Raw genomic sequence first — 22,557 nt, 5'->3', positions numbered from 1 at the left:
TTTTGGGAATTTTAAAGGGAAATTTCCAGGCATTACCTAAACCAAAATAGTGCAACCAATTCCCTGCAGAAGGAAGGGCTATTCTTGCAATAAATAAACGAAATTGATGACCCTATAGCACAGCCTGACATGTGAAGTTATCAGCTGAACTCATGCACCAGTGTCTCTTCTCCTCCTGAGAACTTTCCATCACTGCCAGGCCAAAGAAACGAGCTCAGTGCATCTCCAGCATCTCCATCACAGCTCCCTGACACCTCCTGCTCCAGAGGCACAACAGCAGCACCAATGGACCCATCAGAAGCTGACAGTCCTCACTTGTCAGACAGGTAGGAAAGAACTGTTCCTCTGCAAAGTGAAAATCCCAGCACAGCCTCTGCTGTTCAGATTAACTCCTCGGAGTGACAAGGAGTTACAAAACTCGTGGTACGGCTAAACATCGAATAAATCAGAATAAGTTACAGAGCTGTGCTTGCCCAGGCAGAGTAAGTACAGATCTTTCTCCTCGCAGCAGTTTCAAACGTCATCCCCCACGTTTAGCATTTAAGTCCTTGGATCGTGGTAAGTCAGGGAACAGAAAAGAGGAGAAACGGGCGCGTTGGGACACAGCACCCCGGGCCGACACGGCCTGCCGGGCACAGGAGGAAAAGCAGCGGGCACAGCGGCCTGCCCAGCAGCAGCAGGGCCCGCAGGCCAGCAAAGGGACGGGGACACACGGCAGAGACGGGCTGGCTCCGGACGCAGGGGAAGGGACAACGCGTTGCGGCACGGCGGGGCTCCCACCAAGCGCGCGCACAGACACACACGTCGCCAAGAAGGCTGTCAGCACCGGTCCCCCCCGCCCCCCGCACTCACCCGGTGCCTCCGTCTATCACGCAGGGCGGCAGGTAGCTCGCCATGCTGGGGAGCCGGCCCTACGCCACACCCCGGCCGCCGCCGGCTCCCCCCGGACCGGCCCGGCGCGGCTTCACTGCATGAGCGCTGGAGGGGCGGCGGACACCATGCAGCCGCCTGTCAGCACCGCCCCTGGGGCGCATGCGCCGCCCGCCGGCACCACGTGACGCGACCTCCGCCCGCCTTCGCCGTTCTAGGGCGGCCATCTTAAGAGGGGGCGGCGAGCCTGCGAGGTCGGCAGGTCGGGGAGTTACAGGAGGGACTTTCTTTTTGCCCGTTGCCACGGCCTCCAGAACACAATGAATAAACTTGTTGAGCAGTGTTTATGTCAGTAGGGGCCTCACAGAATCGTAGGGACTCGAAGGGACCTGGAGATCTTGCAGAGCGAGCCCCTGCTAAAGCAGTTCCCTACAGCAGGTTGTACAGGAGAGAGTCCCAACAGGTCTTGAATATCTCCAGCAAAGGAGAGCTCTCCACAATCTTCCTGGACAGCCTGTTCCAGTGCTCTGTCCCTCAGAGAAGTGCTTCCATGCGTTTGCCTAGAACTTACAGTATGTCAGTTTCTGCTCGTTGCCCCTTGTTCTATTGCTGCGCACCACCAAAAAGTCTTCCCCCCCCCCATCAGTTTTACTCCTGCACTTTAACTATTTATTAACAGTGACGAGATCCCTTCTCAGCCTTTTCCAAATTGAACAGCCCCAGGTGTCTCAGCCTTTCCTTATAAGGGAGATGCTCCAGGCCCTCATTCATCTTTGTATCCCTTTGCTGGACTCTCTCCAGCAGTTCCCTGTCTTTCTTGAGCTTGAGAACGCAGAACTGGACACAGTGCTACAGCTGTGGCCTCACCAGGACAGAGTAGATGGGGAGGCTCACCTTCCTCCACCTGCTGGCCACACTGCTTGCTGTGCCTGCACAGCCCTCTGGCTTGTCATCCCAGCTTCATATCATCAGCAAACTTGCTGAGTGTGGCTCTATCCCTTCATCCAGATCACTGATGAACAATATGGTATTGAGTAAGACTCATACCAGCACTGACCCCTGAGGAACGCCACTAGTTGCAGACTCTGTACCATTGATCACAACCCTCTGAGGGGTACTCTGTCACCCAACGAGTACATGCTAACAAAATATACATTCATCAGGTTAAAAAACTTCTTTTAAACCTCACATGGCCACAAAGGATGCAGCAGAGTAGGGGAAGGAGGAGAAAGAAAGAGTTCACCACACCCCAGCAAGCACTGCAGATGCTACCCTCAGAGCAAGGCTCACTTCACGAGTCACGTCTCAGTGGTGGTAGGTTTTGCCCCACCAGCATTTAACCACTCACTTGTGAAAACACAAATTGTGTTCCTCTGGGTGCAGGTGGCTGCGGCACAGCCCGCATATCCTCTGAGTTGGCCACAAGCAGACCCAGAATACCAAATTAATACCCGAGTCTCAAAGCATTTGAGAAAAAAATAATAAGCTGCAACAAACATCACCTGCAAAGTTGTTGACATCCTATTTACATATACGATAATGATTTCTCATATGTGACTCAGCCATGGTCATACTGTGAGTGCGTGGTAGCACCAGAAATAGGCCTTGCAGATGCTTTGGCCCGAGTGCTAACCACAGGGACACATTTGTTAGCCGTGGGGGTGTCAGTTTTTATTACCTTCTCCCAGTCGAGCATTGCTGTGCAGAAGCTCATGCAGAAACAGGCTTTATATGAAACCATGAAAATGTATCCCCTGGTCCTCAGAAATGACATCTTTGGTGCAATAGCTATAGACTGTTGCAGATGCCTGTGGGGTTTGTTCAGCCATTTACCCTACACCGAGCTTGTTCACTCAACATGTTTGCTCACACCAGTCCCCATAGAAATTTTGGAAGATAGAGCATGGTGGAAGCCAGCCCAATTTGTGTGTTAGAAAGGCTCCCTTACCAGTGTGCTGAGATAGCTGGAAAGGCAGACTCCAATAAGCGCGCTCAAGGATTGGAGATTCAAGGTGGATGGGAATCATCTGCTTCCTCTTTAAGATAGTCAACTCTGAATGACACATTAAAGGCACTGCTTTGGGATCCAGGGGGAAAGGGGAAAAAAAGAAAGAAAGAAGAATTCTTTGATTTCCTTGGCCAAAATTTCCCCTCTTGCATGCTGTCGCACAATATGCTATGCTTAGAGAATACACACTCATATGCTACATGGGCACATTTCTGTAACATTTCTTACCATTCTGGAGTTCCCTTTCCACCCCCACACCCCCCAGCTGCAATGGCTGAGAGGAAAGTTTCATCTGGAAAAGGAGATATTGTCACAGTTCACATATAGCCTGCAGGCTGCATGTAGAAATTCAATTTGCAAACAGCTGCAGAGGTTTGAAACATTTGTGCCCTGCCCTTTTCTTCTCAAGATGTTTATTGCCGTCCCTGGGGCATTGATTACTACCCCCTGGCTCTCCCAGCTGTTTGTCGGAGTGCTCCCCAACCCACTTCAAGCAGAATCAGCTGAGATAGTTCAAACAGTTTAAGTTGGTGCTGTGTACTAACTTAGTCACTTATGCCTGAAGAGGATTAGGGAGCATTCAAATTGCTTTGTTAGCAGAGAGGAAGGGATGGGATTGGATCAATTACTGTAATGTTTTTAGCTGTTCCAGCTGGATCCAGAAGAAATCTGTCCGTAATCAAGTAACATAGATAAGTCCATAGAGAACCTGGAATAAAACTTTAGCCAGGAAACTACTATAGCTAGATACTCCACTCTGTGCTGGTAAGGCCTTACCTTGGGTGTGGAGTCCTCAGCACAGGAGAGCCATGGACCTGTTGGAGTGTATCCAGAGGAGAGCCACAGAAATTATTCAAAGGACTGAACACCTCTCCTACAAGGACAGGCTGAGAGAGCTAGGGCTGTTCAGCCTGGAAAAGAGAAGGCTCCAAGGTGACCTGATAGCAACCTTTCAGTATCTAAAGAGGAGCTACAGGAAAGAAGGGGACAGACTCTTCAGTAGTGTCTGTGGTGACAGAACAAGGGGAAATGGTTTCAAGCTTAAAGAGGGTAGATTTAGGTTGGATGTAAGGAAAAAGTCTTTTGCAGTGAGGGTGGTGAGGCACTGGAACAGATTGCCCAGAGATGTGTTGATGCCTCGTCCTTGGAGACTTTCAAGATGAGGCTCAGTCAGGCTATGGGCAACTTGATCTAGCCATGGGATCTCTGTTCAATGCAGGGGAGTTGGACTACATGACCTTTAAATGTCCCTTCCAATTCTAAGGATTCTCTGATAATATACATCAGTTGGTGGTCTTACCCAGCAGCAATGAAAAATGATGTAAAAACACTTATACATCCAGGTGATACATTGGAACTCTAATAACTAGCAATTATTTAAATGAAAATAATGGTGAATAATTCCTCAGGTAGAAGAAGAAGTAAGAGACACCCATCTATGCAGCTCAGCAAATGATAGATTCTTCTTCAGCGTTTGGAGGACATCATGGCTTCTCCCTCATTATTGGAGAAGATACGTTGTTATTTCTACTTTTGTGCTTTCAGCCAATGTAGATCATGACATCCCTTCACCTTTTGTACAGTGCAGACCACAAAAGTCCGACAAGTTTAAGCTATACTGAAAGGAAAATGACTTCCAAGAAGGTTAGGTAGTCTCAATTTGAATATCTGTAGAGCCTACCATAAGTTACATGATTAAAGCTCTGCTGTTTCACATTGCTTTGTCTACACCCCTTTTCACCGCAGTATCCACATGCCTTTGAGGAATGTAGTAAGTGATGTGGGTAGGATCTGCCATTCTTTCATTTTAGTCTCAAAGGGAGAACTGTGTAGGCAGCAGAGGGTTGGGTTTTATTTTCAGTTTTTTATTTTGAAGTGTTGATGCCACTGTATGTTTACAATAAAGAAGGTAATCCAAAGAAGTAGATGTTAAGAGTTATCAGAACTCCAACTCCTGTGAGTCTTTTTCAACAGCAACAGAGCAGAAAAACTATTTAGATAACTGAAACAGCGAGTGTGGGCTCAGCTAAGAAAGGTCAGTATGGAAAAGTGGTGCTGGTGCTTCTGAACCAGCCTCCTAAGATGAACTGCACTTTGTGTTCTAGATTATGCATCTCAAAAGGTGATGTTGTCATACTTAGATATATCACACTGATATTTTGGAGCATTAGGAATGGCAGCCCAGCTTCAGTTACATATGCAATCTGCCAGAAGGAGACGGGTTCCTAAACCAAATGGATTCAGAAGCTCAGAGTCCAGGGATGCCACCAAATTAACTAGCAAGTAAACCAATTGCCTTTGCCTAGCCTCAAATAAATGAGACTGCAAATAAGATTTCCTTTGCTTACATAACCTCTCCCCCTGCTTGGCATCAGCTTCAGCCAGCTCTTTTTCATTGCTGATCTATTAAAGTATTAGGCTAACTTGGTGGTATCAATAAAAACAAAGATCTTTTGAAGGGCTATACTGCTGGCACTTAAGTTTGTATTGCCCAAGCAGCTTTCTTTCAGGCTGTATGTTTGTGATGAATTCTAGTTAAAGGGATAGATGTGAGCACATTTTACGTCCATCACTGCTTTTTTTAAAGGAAACCTTCACAGAGGCACCAAGAACTTTCTCCTGCACCTCTGCCTTCTTGCAGAGAGTCCTGTAGTATCTTGAATCAAGAAATATGAGGGTAAGAGAGCAGTACTGGCACATGTCCTGAAGTTTCTGTTCTATCCACCATCCATCACCCTCCATCCAAAATAAGTTGAGCTATGTATTTTTAAAAAAACACTTTCAAATCTAATGCTTCAATCTGTAGATAAATGGCTGGTCAGCACTGTTTCTCTAAACCTTGATTTTTGGCAAGTAGTGGAAATCTGTTATTAGATCTTATACTGTGAATTGTTTTTGAGTTAGTACTACACCCTCTGTTTTTTTTCATCTGACAAGCCAAAAACTGTGCTTACATATGGGTCACAAATACATGATTGCAGTCTTCACTTGTTTTCTAAGTGGTAAAAATGATGGCAACGTTAGAAAAGACTCACTTCAGAAGCTCAGAAAGTAACAGTGTGAAAGACAGGTCTTTAATCCCCTGATCACCTCCAACATGAGACGAGTTTAAGGGCAGTTGCTACGCAGTTGTCGTCTTATAATCACTAGCAAAGGTCACCAAGTATTGGTGTTCACACACTAGAAATCACAGAAGTATTACTCGGTCACTGGGAAGTAAATTGCTGGAGAATCTAGGCTTTTCCCTGTGACACAGCCAAAGAAAAAGAAAAAAAGAAAAAGGGTGGGGGAAAAAGCAGCAACATAGGGCAAACTATTCTCACAAAGATACATCTGGAGAGCACACATTAACCTATTCTATTTCTTTGTTTCTATAGACCTTTAAACAGCTACTTCTAAGACCACTCTGAGCAGACTCCATCTGTAATTTAAAGCACAGGAATAATCGTGCTGAAAACAACAATTATCCATACTCCTAAACTTATATATCATTTATATAAGTGCAAACTGGGGCCTAAACAAGCTTTACTTCCTACCGAACTGTTGACTTAAGATATCGTGGCAGAAAAATCACAAGCTGCTTATGCAAACAGAATAAAAACTACTTGCTGTCTTTATAGTGGGGACTTCTGTTATGAGAAAGTTAAAAGACAGTCCATGGTTTGGTTGAAAGGCAACAGAGTTGTACATCTATAGAAAATGTGACATCTCTGGAAGTCTTTTCTATTTGTGTATCCCCCTGTTGTGTGATCCTTTCATTGCCTTATAAATATATGAGGAAACATTGCCATTTCTAGCATTGCCTGCTCAAAAGAGGCTTTTATGCCCCAGGTAGAATCTTTCCATGCTTCTCATGTTTCTGGAACATCATGTTTCTGCTTTTTTTTTTTTTTACTTTTTTTTTTCACTTTTTTTTTTTTTCTGTGTGACAGGATTGAACAGAATCAGAACCCAATATTCCCACTGAGATTGCATCACCAGTCACAGTATGAACAACTGCTTCCTATCCTCTTCTTTGTATAAGCCACTCTGGACTGGCTGTTGATGTATGTTTTCTTAAATAGTGCCCAATGACTCTCTACCTCTCTTTCCTGAGTGGATACTGTTAATTTAGATCTACTCAAAACATTCTGGATTCTATCTAATCTATTTTGTGTTTGTACCATATTCATCACCATGGTAGCTGAATGCCATAGTGTCCTTGAGGTAGAGGCTATGCAAAGCTTATTTTAAACCGCTCCAATTCTTTGCCTTTTAAATTGAGTTCTAACAATTTCAGCTTACTTCAGCTGAGAAATTACCCTTCTGCTCTTCATAAATAACAGTCTGAAATTTGAAACGAATCCAGCACGACCTGGGACTCTCTTTTAGCTGGGAATATCCACTACAGTAACTCTGACAACTATGTTAATAATACCCTTTTATTTAGTTACTTCTCTTACTCTAAGAGAAATGTTGTGAAAGAACATTCATAATTAATGAAAGCAATAGTTCTTCAAACTCAAGCAAAGCAAGCAGTCTTCTAGTAAGCTCTCATGCTCACTCTCACATCTTTTAACACTCTTATCTACCTTGAAATCTGATTATCATTAATGATAAAGCTCTGACTACAAATGTATGTACAAATACAATATATATGTATAACATAACTGCATTACCTGTTTTTAAAACACAACACAAATTTTTTGTTCCATATACTCAATGCTGTATACTTTATGATGTTATAGGGAAGGTCTGAACTACTCCTTCCTCAACAATGCTGCTGATACATTTACAAATTGCAAATTTAAGGGGAAAAAAAGAAGAATGCCCATATTGAACATGGAAATAGTGTAAGGTCAACTGTATGTTTCTAGTTTTTATATCAATTTTAGTATTCGTTTTCAAATTCCTTGTTTGAGTATTCAATGTGGCATTCAAAGGAAAAAAAAAGCTCACCAATAGTCGCTACCCTCACTTTTTAAGCACACTGCACAACTTCAATCAAGACTGAAGAAATGGTAGAAGCTTCAAAGATTTAAAAATCACGAGCAGATGTATGAAGAAAAATCACTAAGAAGCTAACGGTGAAAGGTCAGAATTGCCCTCACAGATAGAGAGATTACAGCATCAGCACAGCTAGATCATTAACAACAAAGTCACATGGCAGACATCTTCCAAAGGGTCGATATCTAAAGGACCGTGGGCTTAACCTGTCTGAAGCTGTTACAGAAGGGAGTCAGAACAGCACAGAACAAGGAACGAGTGATGAATTTGCCTTCCTTGGCACACGTACGGCCACACAAATCTTTATCTTCTTTGCAACAGATGCCTTACAGCCAGTTCTAAAAATGGTGACTCAGGATGTTTAGATGAACGCACACACACAGAAGATGGATTAACATTCTTCCGGAGGTACTCCAGAATGCAAACAACAGCCCAGCTCCACACTGTATAAAATCACCCCCACTCCAAGAAGTGCATCAATTCAGAGGTGATTACACAGATTTGTGCAAAACCTCTTATCCAGTGGTTTCCACCCTAAAAAGTGACTACAGATTCAACTAACCTACTGGCTTGGAAACTGTACATCCTGTCTTCTGTTACCGAATGGAATATTTTCTCCCATTACTGTCTGAATCATTAAAATGTCAATCACATAACTTTTATGCAATGTAGGAAGGCTGCTCTGAAAGCAGTGCCTCCTATTTTATGATGTTGGCCCACACATCAGAGGTGGATGTTGCTGGTATGGCAGAGCGGCTGAACCTTCCCACCAAAATTCCATTACATTTTGTTGCAGTGCGACAGATGGCAGCAGAGGGGCGGTCTGACATGGAAGTGTGCATGAAGCAAAGGTGTGTCATCGAATTCCTCCATGCAGACAAAGTGGCATCCATTGACATTCGTCAATCCTTGCTGAAAGTTTATGGAGACCAAACAGTGCATGTGAGAAAAGTGAGATGGTGGATGGTGCGTTTCAGCAGTGGCAACAATGTCATGAAAGACAAGCTATGTTTTAGGTAGCCATGTAGATTTGTACGAATGTAGCATGCAGACTTTTGTTCATCACTGGTGAAAAAGAATAGCTAACAGTAGGCCTATGTTGAAAAACAGTATTTTGTAGCTGACAATTTGATCTGTCAAACAGTGTTACTGTGCTTTTTGTATCTATTGTACCTTCTATGGAAGTAAATAAGAGACACTATTTTCAGAGCAATCTAGATAGTTTTTAATCAAATCTCAGATACACTCAAGTTTTGTGGTTTGCTAAGTTTCCCACAATATTTTGTTCATAAAGCATAGATCTGTTTGTTACAACAACAGCATATGATACCTCATCTGAGGCCCAGGATAGTTGTTTGTAATTCAGAAGTGATTTCTTCATTACGACCATGAAGCAAACGAGATTGCCATGGTCTGATGAGAGCCAATCTCGACATCTTCCTGCCCAGCCTACCTCTGCAGATATATCAGCTAGACTAGTTTGGACAGGCAGATCAGTTTGTTTGTTGTTGTTGTTGTTGTTTTTAAAATACATCAAATGAATCAACACATCAACAAAGCAGCAACATATTTTTCCAGTTACTAAATGTATTTGTTAATCAGCCAAACCAGAGATACCAAAGAGTCTGTCTGTGGAAACAAAGCCTTTGGTTCACCAAGTCACCACAAGAACTGTCACACACAACACAGACATCATTTTGATCTAATCAGGGTTTACAAAGACATTTATTGTAGCCCTACATCGCTGTCCAAAATCGTGGAGATCCAAAGTACGTGTGACAGGATCAACCCCAGAGACACAAAATGGGGTCAGACCAAGCCTTGCCTTAGGAGCAAGGCAGCAGTCAGTCTCAAGCACTGTTAAAAGCAGCGGGCCATTTCCTCATCTCCAGAATTCCTGGTATTGATATCAAATATCTTTCCAAGTCTTTCCAAACAACTTTCCCAGGCAGCAGAATTGTTTTTTAAAAAAAGGCTTTGGGAGAAAATCTTGTGCATACTTCAGGTTGCAACAAGTCACCCACCAGAAGGGCTGTGAGGCTGCTGCTGGCACACAGTACTTGGAGGTGGAAATCCAGCCTTCCACAAAAGCCAGGGGCTAATTCTCTTCAGTAACATTAAAATACCAGCACATTCTTTCTGCCAAGGGAGGAATGAGTTGTTTCCTCCAACAAAGACTATCCCACAGAAAGATTCACAAAAACTGGAGCCAGACTCGATTTCTACTTCAAGTAAATATATTTGGGGGGAGGGAGGGTGAGGGGCATTTGCTGATGAAATTGATTAAGAATCCCAAAAATCTCGACTTGGACTTAACTCATAGCAAGTACTCTTCTTTCACTCTGCAGTAAAACTGCAGATTATGAGATGTTGTGTTTACTTGCATTTCTCAGGTCATACATCTAAAGCTGCCACCTACTGCAGAGCACTCAGACTTATGGTAGTTCTGCTGCCAGATGCTCACTGATTTACACTTTTTTGCTTCTGTACTTCAAGCACCAGAAAGATTCATGCCTTCCATATTTTTCTAAGTTGTTCAGGCCCAGTGGACATCAAAACTTAACATTTGTCTACATGAGATATGAGAGAAAACCCATCTTCACAGATGAGTGTTTTCATCATCAGCTATAAGAAAAAACATAATTTTCTCAAATACTCTTCACTGTTTCTTCTCCCACAGTTCTTGTGTCTTCATTAACGCTTCCCTGCACTTAACCCCAGTTTTATTTTCCTTGGCTGCAATACATATTAACTAACAAAGTTGGGCTTTTCCATAAGTAATAGAATTTTGCTAATGAATTACAACATGTTTTGATACTAATACTGTATAAAGCCAAAACCCCACACTTCAAGTCTCCTCTATCTTACCTTCACCATCTGTGAAAACAAAGACTTTCAAACTCACAGCCCTTTGGTTTCACACAATACCTCCATGTACACCAGGGAACAACAGGTCTGTTCTGCACCTGGAGAAAACTGCAAACAATTGCAACCTGCTCTTGATCTCTGCATCTTAACAACTGGTAGCAGTGGCAGTGCAGCAATGTGGATTGGGCTGCAGGTGATTAACCAAGTGGGTGGCACATCTCAGGATCTCTTCACTCTGCTTGTTGCCCAAGCAAAGCAGATCAAAGTTAAATGTACTCAGCCATGCCAGAAGCAGACCCTCAGCTGAAGCAGACATATACGTCCACTCCACTGTTGTGTGCGTTGTGCATACCAAACCTCCTCCTGCCTATATTCCTACTCTGATAAGTTAAGGCTTGTAGCAACTCTTTCGAGCAGCTAAGGATGAAGCTCTTCCTGGGAACTTGTGTGGGTGCTGCGCCTTGTTTCAGTTATGGGTTGTTCCTTTTTTTCCCTTCATAAATTCAGCTATCATTACAGTAGCTGAGACTACCACATGATGGAGTTGAAAATAAGAAAGGCTATCAGTAGGTGCAAGCAGTGATGTGAAGACGCAGTATTAATCATCTCAAGCTCTGACAACAAGAAAGTGGATATCACACACAGACAACACAGGCAGATGCAATCAAGCAGCTGCATCCTTTACAATAGAACAAGTTTTCCATCTTATCTACTTATTGCAGACCCACAATTATTTTTCCACTCAGCCAGGCACTATAGCTCCCTCAGGAAAGGTATGGAATTGGCATGAAAAAAAAATAGGAAAGTAAAATATTTCTTACTGTTTAGAAAATGTATCTGCTTCACAGCTTCAGGGATGAAACATGAGATTAATGTAACTCAGGAGCTCAGAGTTAGAGAGGATGGGGCAATTGCTTAAAGATCACCCAGCAGTCACATCCACCCAGCCACTACCTCAACACTTTGTAAACACGTACTTACAAAGTAATGGCTCCTTTCCCTGCCCCCAGCCAGCCCTCCTGGAATGATAAATTAATAAATAAATAAAGTAAACAGGGGACTTGTATCTAACACAAGTCAATTTTAAAATGAATAAGTGAACAAATAAAAAGCATGCCTAAGTTTATAGCCAGAAGGCCAGAGCCTTCCCACTAGCTTTATGAGCAAATCCTGACTTTAGCCAATTTAGGGATATCTTCGAATAGTGATTCAAACTACTTGCTATCATATCAAGTAGCTATCACAAGAACTAAACTAAACTAAATTTTAAAAAGTAGAAAAAAATAAATCAGCTGTGACAGCACTTTGGAATACAGACTTACCAGAGCTCTCGAACAGAAGAAATACAATGAGCCCTTAACATTGTCTCAAAAGTGCTGTGAAACTTTTGTACTTCCTGCAAAGCTCCCTGGAAAAAAACAAACACCTCATCACCTTAGTATATATTCACTCCCATTTTTTAAAAAGAGGAAAAGAAAGACCTGGGGAACTGCAAGCCAGTGAGCTTTATGATTGCACATGGAAGATTGTGGAACAGAGCCTTCTGAAAGCTGAGTGCGACAAGGAGATGATGTGACACAGGAGCACAGCTTCACCAAAGGCAGATCACGCCTGATCAATCCCATGGCCTTCTATGAGGGAATGATGGCATCAGTGGAGAGAGGAAGGGCAATTGATGTCATCTACCTGGACTTGTGTGGGACCTTTGGCATGATCCAGCACCACATCCTTATCTCTACATTGGAGAGATGTGGATTTGACAGCTGGATAATGGATAATGAGTTGGTTGGATGGCCAAAGGGTTGTGGTCAGTGGCTCTATGTCCAGGTGGCAGCTGGTCTGAGACCGGCAGGTTTTAACAGTCAGTCACAAGACAGTGGGATTGAGTGCCCACAGCAAGTTTGCAGATCACACCATTATGAGTCGATGTGATAGAAGGAAGAGAGATGCCATTACCTCTCGACCCACCACTGCTACCCAGGAGAAGTAGGCTGGAAGTAGGAGGTGAGGGAGCAGCAGGGACTGCTTCAGCAGGCTTGAGGCACTAAAGGAATACATGCTTCACGAGGACTGGGCATTCCTAGGGTCTCCTGTGAGGATGGATAGATAGTTCCCCTGCTCTCTCTCAGCAGTGTTTCACTTGACAAACTTGTCTGTTTGTGGGTGTCTGAGTCATTGTAATGGAGATCCACCACTGAACTACACTCACTGTTTTCCAGCAGGGACATTTCCTGCTAAGGGGTGTGTTTCAGGCAAACACTGCCAGCATTTCCTCCAGTGAATTCGCCTTTGGGACTTTACGTCTCTGACTTTGTCTTAAGGCACTAAACAGCTTCTCACCTAAAGCAAAACTGCAAGCAGGCATGCTGTTGCCTGCAGATTTCACACAGCCTCCAGCACAATCACAGAACCTGTGAGCTGCTCGGGTATATTTAGAATCCCATATTGTCATTACTTTCATCCTACAAAAGGGAGGATAAAAATCAAAGAAGAATGGAAGCAGAGGATAAATGCACAGCTGGAGAATGTCAGCAGTCACCTCAGCAGTGGCTGGGCCTGATGCACCTGTTGTTTAACAGAAAGGGAGCAGATAACCCAGAGAAAAGAAAATCAAAGTTAATTCCTACTGCTGTAGTCAACACACACTGTGTACAGTAGTCCATCTAGTCATACAAAGGTCAATGCACAAGTCATGTGTCAGCAGAGATGCTTGTAATTAACGATTTAAATCACAGTTGTTGGCTAATTAGCTTGGACTGTGAAATGTGATATTTTTCCCAAGACAGGATCCCAAGAGAAAGAGGAAAATACCAAAGATGCAGTTAAAGTTGGAGCTCTGCCTCCAAAAGCTACTTCCACAATCACTCAAACTTATCAGGGCTGCTTCCTCTTGGTTCACCAGGCCCCTAATTTATGTCTATTAAAACATTTGCAGAGCTGCTTGCAAGCTAGCTGACCTATTTGTCTTCCTTTTCACTATTCCTAAGCCTTCTGATCTATCTAGCTTTGTTTAATTCTTCAGAGGCACCTAATTTCTCGAGAAGTTGGAGGTCACTTGCTCATACACACTTTTAATTATAATAATGGATAAAATTACCCAGATAATAATATTTTTTGCCTCCACTCTACCTTTTCATTTAATCTAGTGGGGACTATATTAGTAAAAATTTCATTTATCAGGATTTTTGTTTGTCAAGAGCAAGAAGGAAAGGAAAGCAGAGATCAAATTCTGGGTATTTTATTTAGTTGTTCAAGTAACTATTATGTTCACTTTGGTAGGGTAGGGAAATACTGCAGTCAGCTGACGACTCCAGAGAACGGGGTGAAAAGAGCTCTTCTGGGTCACAATAACTCCATGGCCATCTAATTAAAAACTTTATGATATTATCCTTAAATTCAGAAAAGGGAAAAAAAAAAAAAGAAAAAAAAAAGAAAAAAGCAATTAGAAAAAAAAAACAACCTACCACCAATGTTAGTGATGTTACATTCAATTAGAAGCTGATCTTGGACCGCAGCAACAGTAAGATTCACTGGCAACTGCAATGGTCTTTTAGAAATACAGCAGCCTTTGTGAATCCCGTGACCTTTATGAATAGCCATAAGTCCTCAGATACCCTGCTCTTGTTGCATGGAATCCTTGTAATTGCTTTTATTATGGATGGTGACTTGTGAAATGCCACATGAACACGGAGAGTCTCCCAGAAATCTGCAGACTTAGCTCCCACAAGTTTATTACACCTCCACAGATCCAAAGAATCATTAGGGTTGGAAAAGACCTCAAAGACCATCACATCCAACCATCAACCCAGCCCCACACCAGCTAACCGGGTCTCTCAGGGCCATGGTCACATTTCTTGAAAACTTCCAGGCATGGTGACTCCACCACCTCCCACCACCTCCAGTCTGTTCTGATGCATTACCACATTGACTTACACCATCTTCTTTGTTAGGGACCATCTGTTTAGTAAGTCCAGCCTAGTGCTTGCTTGCACATCTTTGATAGGCATCATGACATCTCTTACTGCAGTTGCTACCCTGAGCAAAATCATTTTTGTTGAAATCATTTTTGTTTTGGTGGTGTCAGGGGATTTGTACAGAAACTATTTTAAGCCTACTGCAATTCCCTGGCAAATTAAAGGGTAGAATTACCCTGCTTTGGGCCAGACACAGGAAACATTCTATATCACCTTTGGATGGCCTAGCAACGGGGTGTTTCCTTCTGGGCACTTCACTTTGTGCTTCTGAATGTTAAGCTTTGTTTTGAGACAGTAAATTTCACAGAGAAGAATTCCACCTTTCAGATCCCAACCATAGAACAGTGCGAAGAGGCAGCATGAACCTACTGCCCAGAGAGGAGCCACATCTTCCTGCAGCAGCCTGAATCTGTATAATTTTGAAGCATAAGGCAACTGCAGCCTTAGTCTCCACACTGAAAATCTTAAATTGCTCAGATTTGTTGTAGTGAAGTGCTTCATTATCAGTCAGTGTTTAAATATAACCTAATCCACTGCTGCACTGCTTATTAAAAATTAAGGTAGCAGAAGAAGTGACCACGTTTTTATGATCTACATAACCAGAGACAGTACTTCAGTACTTCAGAAAAACCCATTTGCAGATAAAGAATGCTGTCACTTACTTTCTCCTCCATAAACAACTACTACCAGATCTCAGATCTCTGAGCAAGTTTATTATAAATATGCACCATCAGAAAACTCAGGCCGTGACTGCTTATGTGAATGCACAAATCATATAGCTGATATAAAATCTTATGTTTTATATATATTTAGAATTCACTTTCATTCATAATATACTTGAATGCTCACTAACAAATATGCAACCTCAATAAACACTTCTATCAGCTACTTACTGTCATTTGCAGAAAATCAAGTATTAAAATAGGTATGAACAAGAGCAAAGTGAATACATTTAAAAAATAGAGAAATGCTGCTTATCTCAAAGTGGTTTTTTTTCACTAGTGCCTGAATGCAGTGAATACAGGAAATCAGAATACAGGGTGGTGTTCCCAAGCTGCAGGGCTATTTTATGCTGCCCTAATGTAATATAACCTTAGATGTCTATTCAGCTTTACATAGAGTATGAAAAGGTTTCCATCCTAGGGGAGCTTCACAATTCTAAAGCCAAAAGAGCAAAATCTTGTACTCCAATCCACTAGTGAGCCAACAAGAACATTTTTTTTAATGTTTCCTTTCAGCTACGGCCTTTGTCATTCAGATATTTTAGTATAATTAAGTTCAAGATGCATAAAAAACCTTTTTGCACAAGACAATTGTCAGACTGAAATCACTAACTGATGATGTCTGCAAAATTTACAAAAAATCCTTCCTCCTTTTCCTTCCATCAGAAGGACTCCAGAAGAGAGTCCTCGAGGACCCTTGTTTACCACCAGCCTGTATTCTCTGACAGAAAAACTATGGATCAGTGAACTCCCAGCTGAATCTGCTCTGTGCCACTCCTATATACATCTTCCATCCTCATCACAGAACCACGAGCATGCCAAACAAACATGGACAAAGCACGCTGTCTTTGCAACACTCTACATGTGCAATTACCTCCTAAGAGTTACTGCAAGTTGCTTTACACAGAGAATCTCTGAGGTGAATGAAATCTATGTCACATGGAAATGGCTTCCCATAGCACCACAGTTCTGAACAGCTTCTGACAACACCAGTGCAAGGCTATCTTTGATACACACCCTGGTCACGGGTGTCCCATTTAAACAGGTGCAAGAAACTTCTATACAAGTCAAACCCAGTAAGTTTGGGACTGGTCACAAGCAAACCAACTTGTGACTCTTCTAGCTGCTGTGTGGAAACAAAGTTTACAGAATCAGAGAAGCATTGACTACAAGAAGTCCCAAAGGTCATCTGAACCAACCTCCTTCTCAAACCCAGACAATCGCCAACTCTAGAACAAGTCAGTCATAGCTTTATCTGGCTGATGCTTGAAAATCTCAAAGGATCAAGCTTCCACATCTTCAAATAATATATCTCAGTGCTGTATTTCAGGACCCTTCTGGACTGAAGCAGTTGAGTGTGACAGCCATTTCCCTCAGTGCAGCACTGCAGCACCACACGCATGCTTTCTGAAGGTGCATTTTCACTGAACACAATGAAAATACTGGAGTATCAGCCCCAGTACCAAGCCTGGGGCTCTCATCTATTACCAGTCACCAGCTGGGCACTGGCCTACTGATTACTGTTCATCACATCTCGAAATCCAGGCAATTTTCAACTAATGTAACATTCTGCTCATCAAACCATTACTTTCCCAGCTTCCGGATAAGGATGCTATGTTGTCAAACCTTACTAAAGATGAGATATATTACATTCATCAGTCTTCCCTCATCTTTGTAGCCAGTTATTTAACCATATATCTACCAGTCAGGTTGGTCAAGCGTGATTTACTGTTGGTAAATAAATCCATGTTCATTCATCCTTGTCATTCCCTGTCATTGTGTTCTTGTGTGTTTGGAAATGAATTCCAAGAGTATATGCCCTGTGAAAAGCATATCAAGCTTCAGTTGCAGTGGCAAAACTAACATCATATAACATCTAAATACGTTCAACAGACATTCAGGTACTGGGATTTTGTCTGCATTGCAAGCACAGCCACAGAAGCAGACTGGCATTACTGACCAAGCTCTTGCTGGGACTTGTAGACACAGTGATGTAAGACTGCGACAGTGGATCTGTCATCCACATTAAAGGTAGCCAGATACACCCCAGTTTTTTCTAATAGATTTATTTCAAAGATGATTCAGATAAAGTTGTCGATATCTCTTGGGTAAGTTCACCATCAAGCCCCACTTTCAAGACAGTAGCCAACAAATGAGGCATTCCCTGAATACGGTCTGGAGAGTCATTACTGAGGTAAGTGTGGTCTAGCTTAAACAAAGGTTTATAGCCTTCTATAAAAACATACCTTTTCCTATTACTACCACCATCAGTTCTGACAGCTGTTATCTCTCTACTTATATTTTATGCTTCTTAATTCTAACATATGATGGCACTTTGCTTCCCAATATCCAATTGACATTCTTTTGATGTATCTTTTGGGCTGGTGCCTAAGCACATTTGCAAATAGTTTAGTGCTCAATTTAGGACTGAATATATTCCCAGAATTCCTTTGGCAATCAATTATTTATTACTTACAAGTGTTAAGATCAAAAAGAAAAGAAATAGATGTATATTTCACGCTGACAGGAGGTCCGCGGGGATTACAGAAAACAGAAACTTTAATGCTAAATTTGTGTAAAAAGGGTAAAATGGGGATTCCCTTGTCAGTTCTTAAAAAATTTTAAAAAAAAAAGAAGAAGAAAATGGCCTGGATTATTCACGTATTCTTCCTGGGCTTTATCTCATGGTTTGAAAGGCACATTAGAGTTGTACCGTTAGTTCTCTGTACCACAGGGGCAACGTCTGGTTTGCTTTCATTAAGGAGTACCAGTCGGCTTGGGCTCACTGTCAGCTACCTGCATACCTTTTAGCAGCATATCCAGAATGGTATACATAGCTAATTAATTAACCTTCTAATTCATTTCTATTGATAAGCCTAGGATTTGCATTAATTTTCCGGCAAGAACATACCACTGGTATGGCTTTTTTGTCACATTTGTAAGACTTGAAGCTTGTAACAGCAACATTTAAGTAAAGGAGAACTTGCAAGAGCAGTATTTTAAAAGATCATCCATACTTCATAAACAGCTTAGCAGAAATGGAGAGCATTTTATCAAACATGTTTGGCTGGGGCAGAATAGTATTATTCTGATCTGTGGGGTATAAGCAGTGATGGGGGATCTCAGGGGTCAGAGCTAGAGAACTCAGAACCAAACTCTCTCTGCAGTCACCACTGACTACTCATCTGTCTCTATAAATTGCATGCTCCTCTCCTTGTATTTATATAAAAATAATAAGTTTTTAATTTATTGCTAACTTCAACTGTGACCCAGATCAGGTGCCAAATAAAGACAGCTTTTGTATAAGCAAGAAATAGCCCTCGCCAGATCACCAATACAAAACCAGTCCTTATCTGTGTGGCTAACTGCTACATAAGGGATATCTGGCAGTTTCACAGTGAGCCAGCACAGATTATTCAAAGAGGACGGAAGCAGCAGCAGGAAAAGAGCAACCTGGTGCAAACAAACAAAGAGGAATTCAAACTCAGCAATACAAGCCGATAAAAGGCAACCTCCAGAAATAAGAAGTCTACTCATGAGTATATGTGAAAGGCTGCACAGACCAAGTTTATTTATGGTGTAGCTCTGCAAGCCGAAATGTAAAGCAGAATATCCAGCAACCAGCTCTGAAACTTTACAACGGATGCCAGAATTTAGTAATGTTCCGGGTTGTTTTTTCATGGCCAGCAGCCCATCCACCAATGGACTCAATTCTTTCCTCTTTTTTTTCCCCCAGGTTGTACAGCAAATCTATCACCTTCTCTAAAGCCATTGAAATTATAACACCCTTGTAATTTAACCTGCTTATTTGTCACGCAAACAGATAAATTATACTACTGTAAAACTGAGATGCATTTACAGAAAGTGGCAGCTCTCCAGGTAAAAAGAATCAGCCATCTGCTCTCAGAAAATCTAATAAAGCCCAGTGACAGATCACTTCAGTTATTGAGAGAAACTTGGAACAGTGGGGCAGAAATCAGCCACATGAAACTGGAGGAGTCACACAACAGACAGGTTGTGCATAATCTGAAAGGCAGTCCATCATTTGCTTTGCCACCTGCAGATTCAACATCCACCTGAAGGCAGAACTTTCGAAATGGTTATTGTTGTTATCAGTATTAGCTGAGACTTATTTAGGACTCTGAGGTGGTCTTTAGTTCATCAGCCTTTTGGGCGTTGAGCATAACTAGACAAAGGAGTAAATGAGGCAGACCGAAAAAATGAGACCTTTCTGTTTTGTCTTTCAGAGTGACTCTTCTGTTTAAGTGAGTTTTCAGATAGCCAACTTGTCCCATTTGGAGCAAAGGTGTTCTAGAGGTTAACGAGCAAAGCAACAGCTGACTTCACTAAAGAGTTTAATCCAACTATACAAACTGTTTTCAACCTAGAAGATCCGTTTGGAGCTGGTTTGTGCTGGAATGTCACCCACACAAATCTTGCAAGGAACACTAAGTGACAATACACCAAAAATAATGAAGCTCATGTTGGAACAAAATCTCTGTAATTGAAAAAAAAAACACTGCTTAAAGGAAGAAACATTTAAATTCCAGTTTCTAATTTAGCTATTACCTAATTAAATATAAAAACTTGATGTATTTGAACCTTTTTGCAAACATCCTCACACAGTCTACATTTCTTGTCACCACACTGGTTTGCTTTGTGCTTCTCCCCATTGTTTTGCTCTTACCTCAGGCCTTGTTCCAGAATGGGGTGTTAAGTCTCTGGGCTGTCTCTGTATTGCAGACCAACTGGCAATTTAAGGTTAGGACTTTGTGTCTTAAAAAAAAAATTAACTAATGTTTATATAAACAGTCGACTCAGGTCTCTACAGCCCCAGGGCATTCATGCAAGTCCTTCCTTCCCCAGAACCCAACCCAGCTTTCTTCTGTTGGCTGAAATTAGTAATGACGAATGGATAAATAAGCAAATACAAAAAGTAATAATAATATTAAAAGATCATTCTGCTTGAGGCTGCAACTCCGCTTTAAATGCCTTCCTCTCTAGCACCATCATTTTCTCTCTCAACCGTGAATGTCTTAAACACGTGCAGGGGAAAACCTCTCACTGTGGAAGATGTTCAAAATATATACTGGGAAAGAGGAATTTTCTCCACAATGTGCACTTTGTGCAGACAGAGATGCACACCCCTAGAGCCTGATCTTTCTGCTATTAGAAAAGTCATTGCTCTTGCTGCTGAATTGCTACATAAACAGTGCCTATGGCTCAAGGGGCACCCTGAGGCTCCCCACATGCCAAACAAAGGAAGACTAATTTTCTGCCTGTAGAAACAGGAGTGCTGGGGCATAGAGTCCCTGGATAGAATGATCTACTTATAGCCACACTGCATTAAGGAGGATTCTGTCTTAAGGAGGATTCTTCTTTGTAGTAGAAAAACAGAATAAGCAAAGGTAGGATACTGTATTCCTGGTGCTCCCTATTGCTCAGGAATGCTGCAGAGAAATAAAAAAGAATGTAAACAGAAGAAAACAAAGCAGAAACAGAGAGTCGATTCTTATCTATCTTTGATGAAGCCAACGGTAGAGAGTCTTCTTGCTTACCCACGTTAATGTTTTTCTCTAAAGGAACAAGGTAAACACAGAGATTACTGTACACATAGAAAACCAAAAAAGGCAAATGGATGAGAAATACATTGGCAAGTTTGAAAAAAAATACAATACTGAATTTGATAAGATGCCAACGGTGCTGATTGCTGAAGTGCAGGGACTTTGGTAGACAAAGATCTGTGTAAGGTGTGGGGTTGGTTAAAGGTTGAAATATGTATAGTTGCCAAAACCTCACTTTCTATCTGCCAAGAAAAGTAACTGTACTGATAAATAAATGTAAAAAGCAAAAATGTGATTCTTTATTAAGGCAGGGCAAGTATCAGTTTTCCAAATTAATAATGCCAGCCTCAATATATTCAGCACATGAATGCAAAGGTAACATAAGAGAAGTGGTTACTGCAACCTGCCTATCAAGATGACCACTTATTTGATTTACACGTTTCTGTTATGTACTAAACATATCAGGCCAATAAATATCTGGTTTTTTTTACTGCTCTGGTGAGTTCAACGTTTTTAGCCTCTCTTTCTGGAATCTTTGTCACTTGATCTCTACTCAGCTGTGATACTTCATCTTGCATTAGATTGTAATACCAAAACTGTTCACCCACGCAGAGCTCCCATAGGACCCTACCAGGATACAGACAATGATTAGTGATGAGGTAGGAGTGGGTTTCAGTCAACTGACATTTACGTGTATTTTATGTTTCCGAATTCAAACAGCAATCGCTTTTTTAAATTAGTGCAATGGCTTTAATTAGAGAACAGCAACAAAGAGGCTATAATTAAAAAAAAAAATCAAATCACATGGTTGATGCAATGAGCAGTGTCTTTGTCATAACACACAGTGAGTCTGCTCTACTGTCGGGTTAGGTTCAATCATCAGTCAGCTTCAAGGGCAATCACTTCTAATTAAGAAACCTTTTAAATACTTCCAGGGAACACAGTCCAGACCTCTATGGTACTGTAAGAACAGTCAGGCACACAATTCTTAAGGTTGTCTGACCTTCAAAACTGCATTTCATGCTGTGTGTCCCCATGGAGCCATCCAAGTCTTTCTTACCTTTTTGAGGGACATGGTTTAATGGACGTGGTGGAGATGCCGTGATGGTTGGACTAGATGATAGTAGCCTTTTCCAACCTTACTGATTTAATACTAAAGAGCTAATCACCTTTGCTTTTGATAATTTTACATGTATTTATACCCAGAGAATAAGAAAGCCTACAACAGCTGTCCAAAAGAGTACTTACTTCTTGTGATTTAATGAGACACTGGACACTGAGAACCTGATGCTGAAAGTACTGTTTCAAATGAGATTAAATGTGCCTTTGTGGAAGTAAGTGGCATTCAGCTAAAAACCCTGAACTAGGTGGCAACAACAGGGTGTTTTGAATCAGAGGGAGTGATTTGGGGGCTGAAAGAAGGTTGAAAAAGTAAACAAAGCCTACGCCTTCCATTTGAGGTTAGGTTTTTCTGATTCGTGGTAGATTCAATCTCACTCCAGCAGAGACTTTTTATGTAGACAAACTTCACCTCTTTGAAGAGACAAAGAACTGCACCGGTGGTT

At 41.9% G+C, this 22,557-nt stretch overlaps 1 protein-coding gene across 2 annotated transcripts in view; it reads right to left on the bottom strand.

Annotated features, from left to right (window-relative positions):
• ACTR3B (actin related protein 3B) overlaps positions 1-20,136 on the bottom strand; it is a 46,111-nt gene extending 25,975 nt beyond the window's left edge. The window contains exon 1 of one of the 2 annotated variants that reach the window (XM_052692608.1): positions 20,116-20,136. Coding sequence is in view for 1 of the 2 variants with exons in the window: in XM_052692606.1 (XP_052548566.1) it covers positions 853-896 (44 nt within the window). In the remaining variant the exon portion in view is untranslated. Of the gene's footprint in view, positions 1-852; positions 1,029-20,115 lie in introns of those variants that run through there. The other variant, XM_052692606.1, reaches the window with a different exon arrangement.
• Positions 20,137-22,557: the final 2,421 nt, after the last annotated feature.

This window comes from Tympanuchus pallidicinctus, unplaced genomic scaffold, assembly GCF_026119805.1.
Source record: "Tympanuchus pallidicinctus isolate F22 unplaced genomic scaffold, pur_lepc_1.0 scaffold3, whole genome shotgun sequence".
Taxonomy (NCBI): domain Eukaryota; kingdom Metazoa; phylum Chordata; class Aves; order Galliformes; family Phasianidae; genus Tympanuchus; species Tympanuchus pallidicinctus.
Note: the sequence above shows the minus strand (reverse complement) of the source record. Positions and strands in the feature narration are given on the sequence as shown.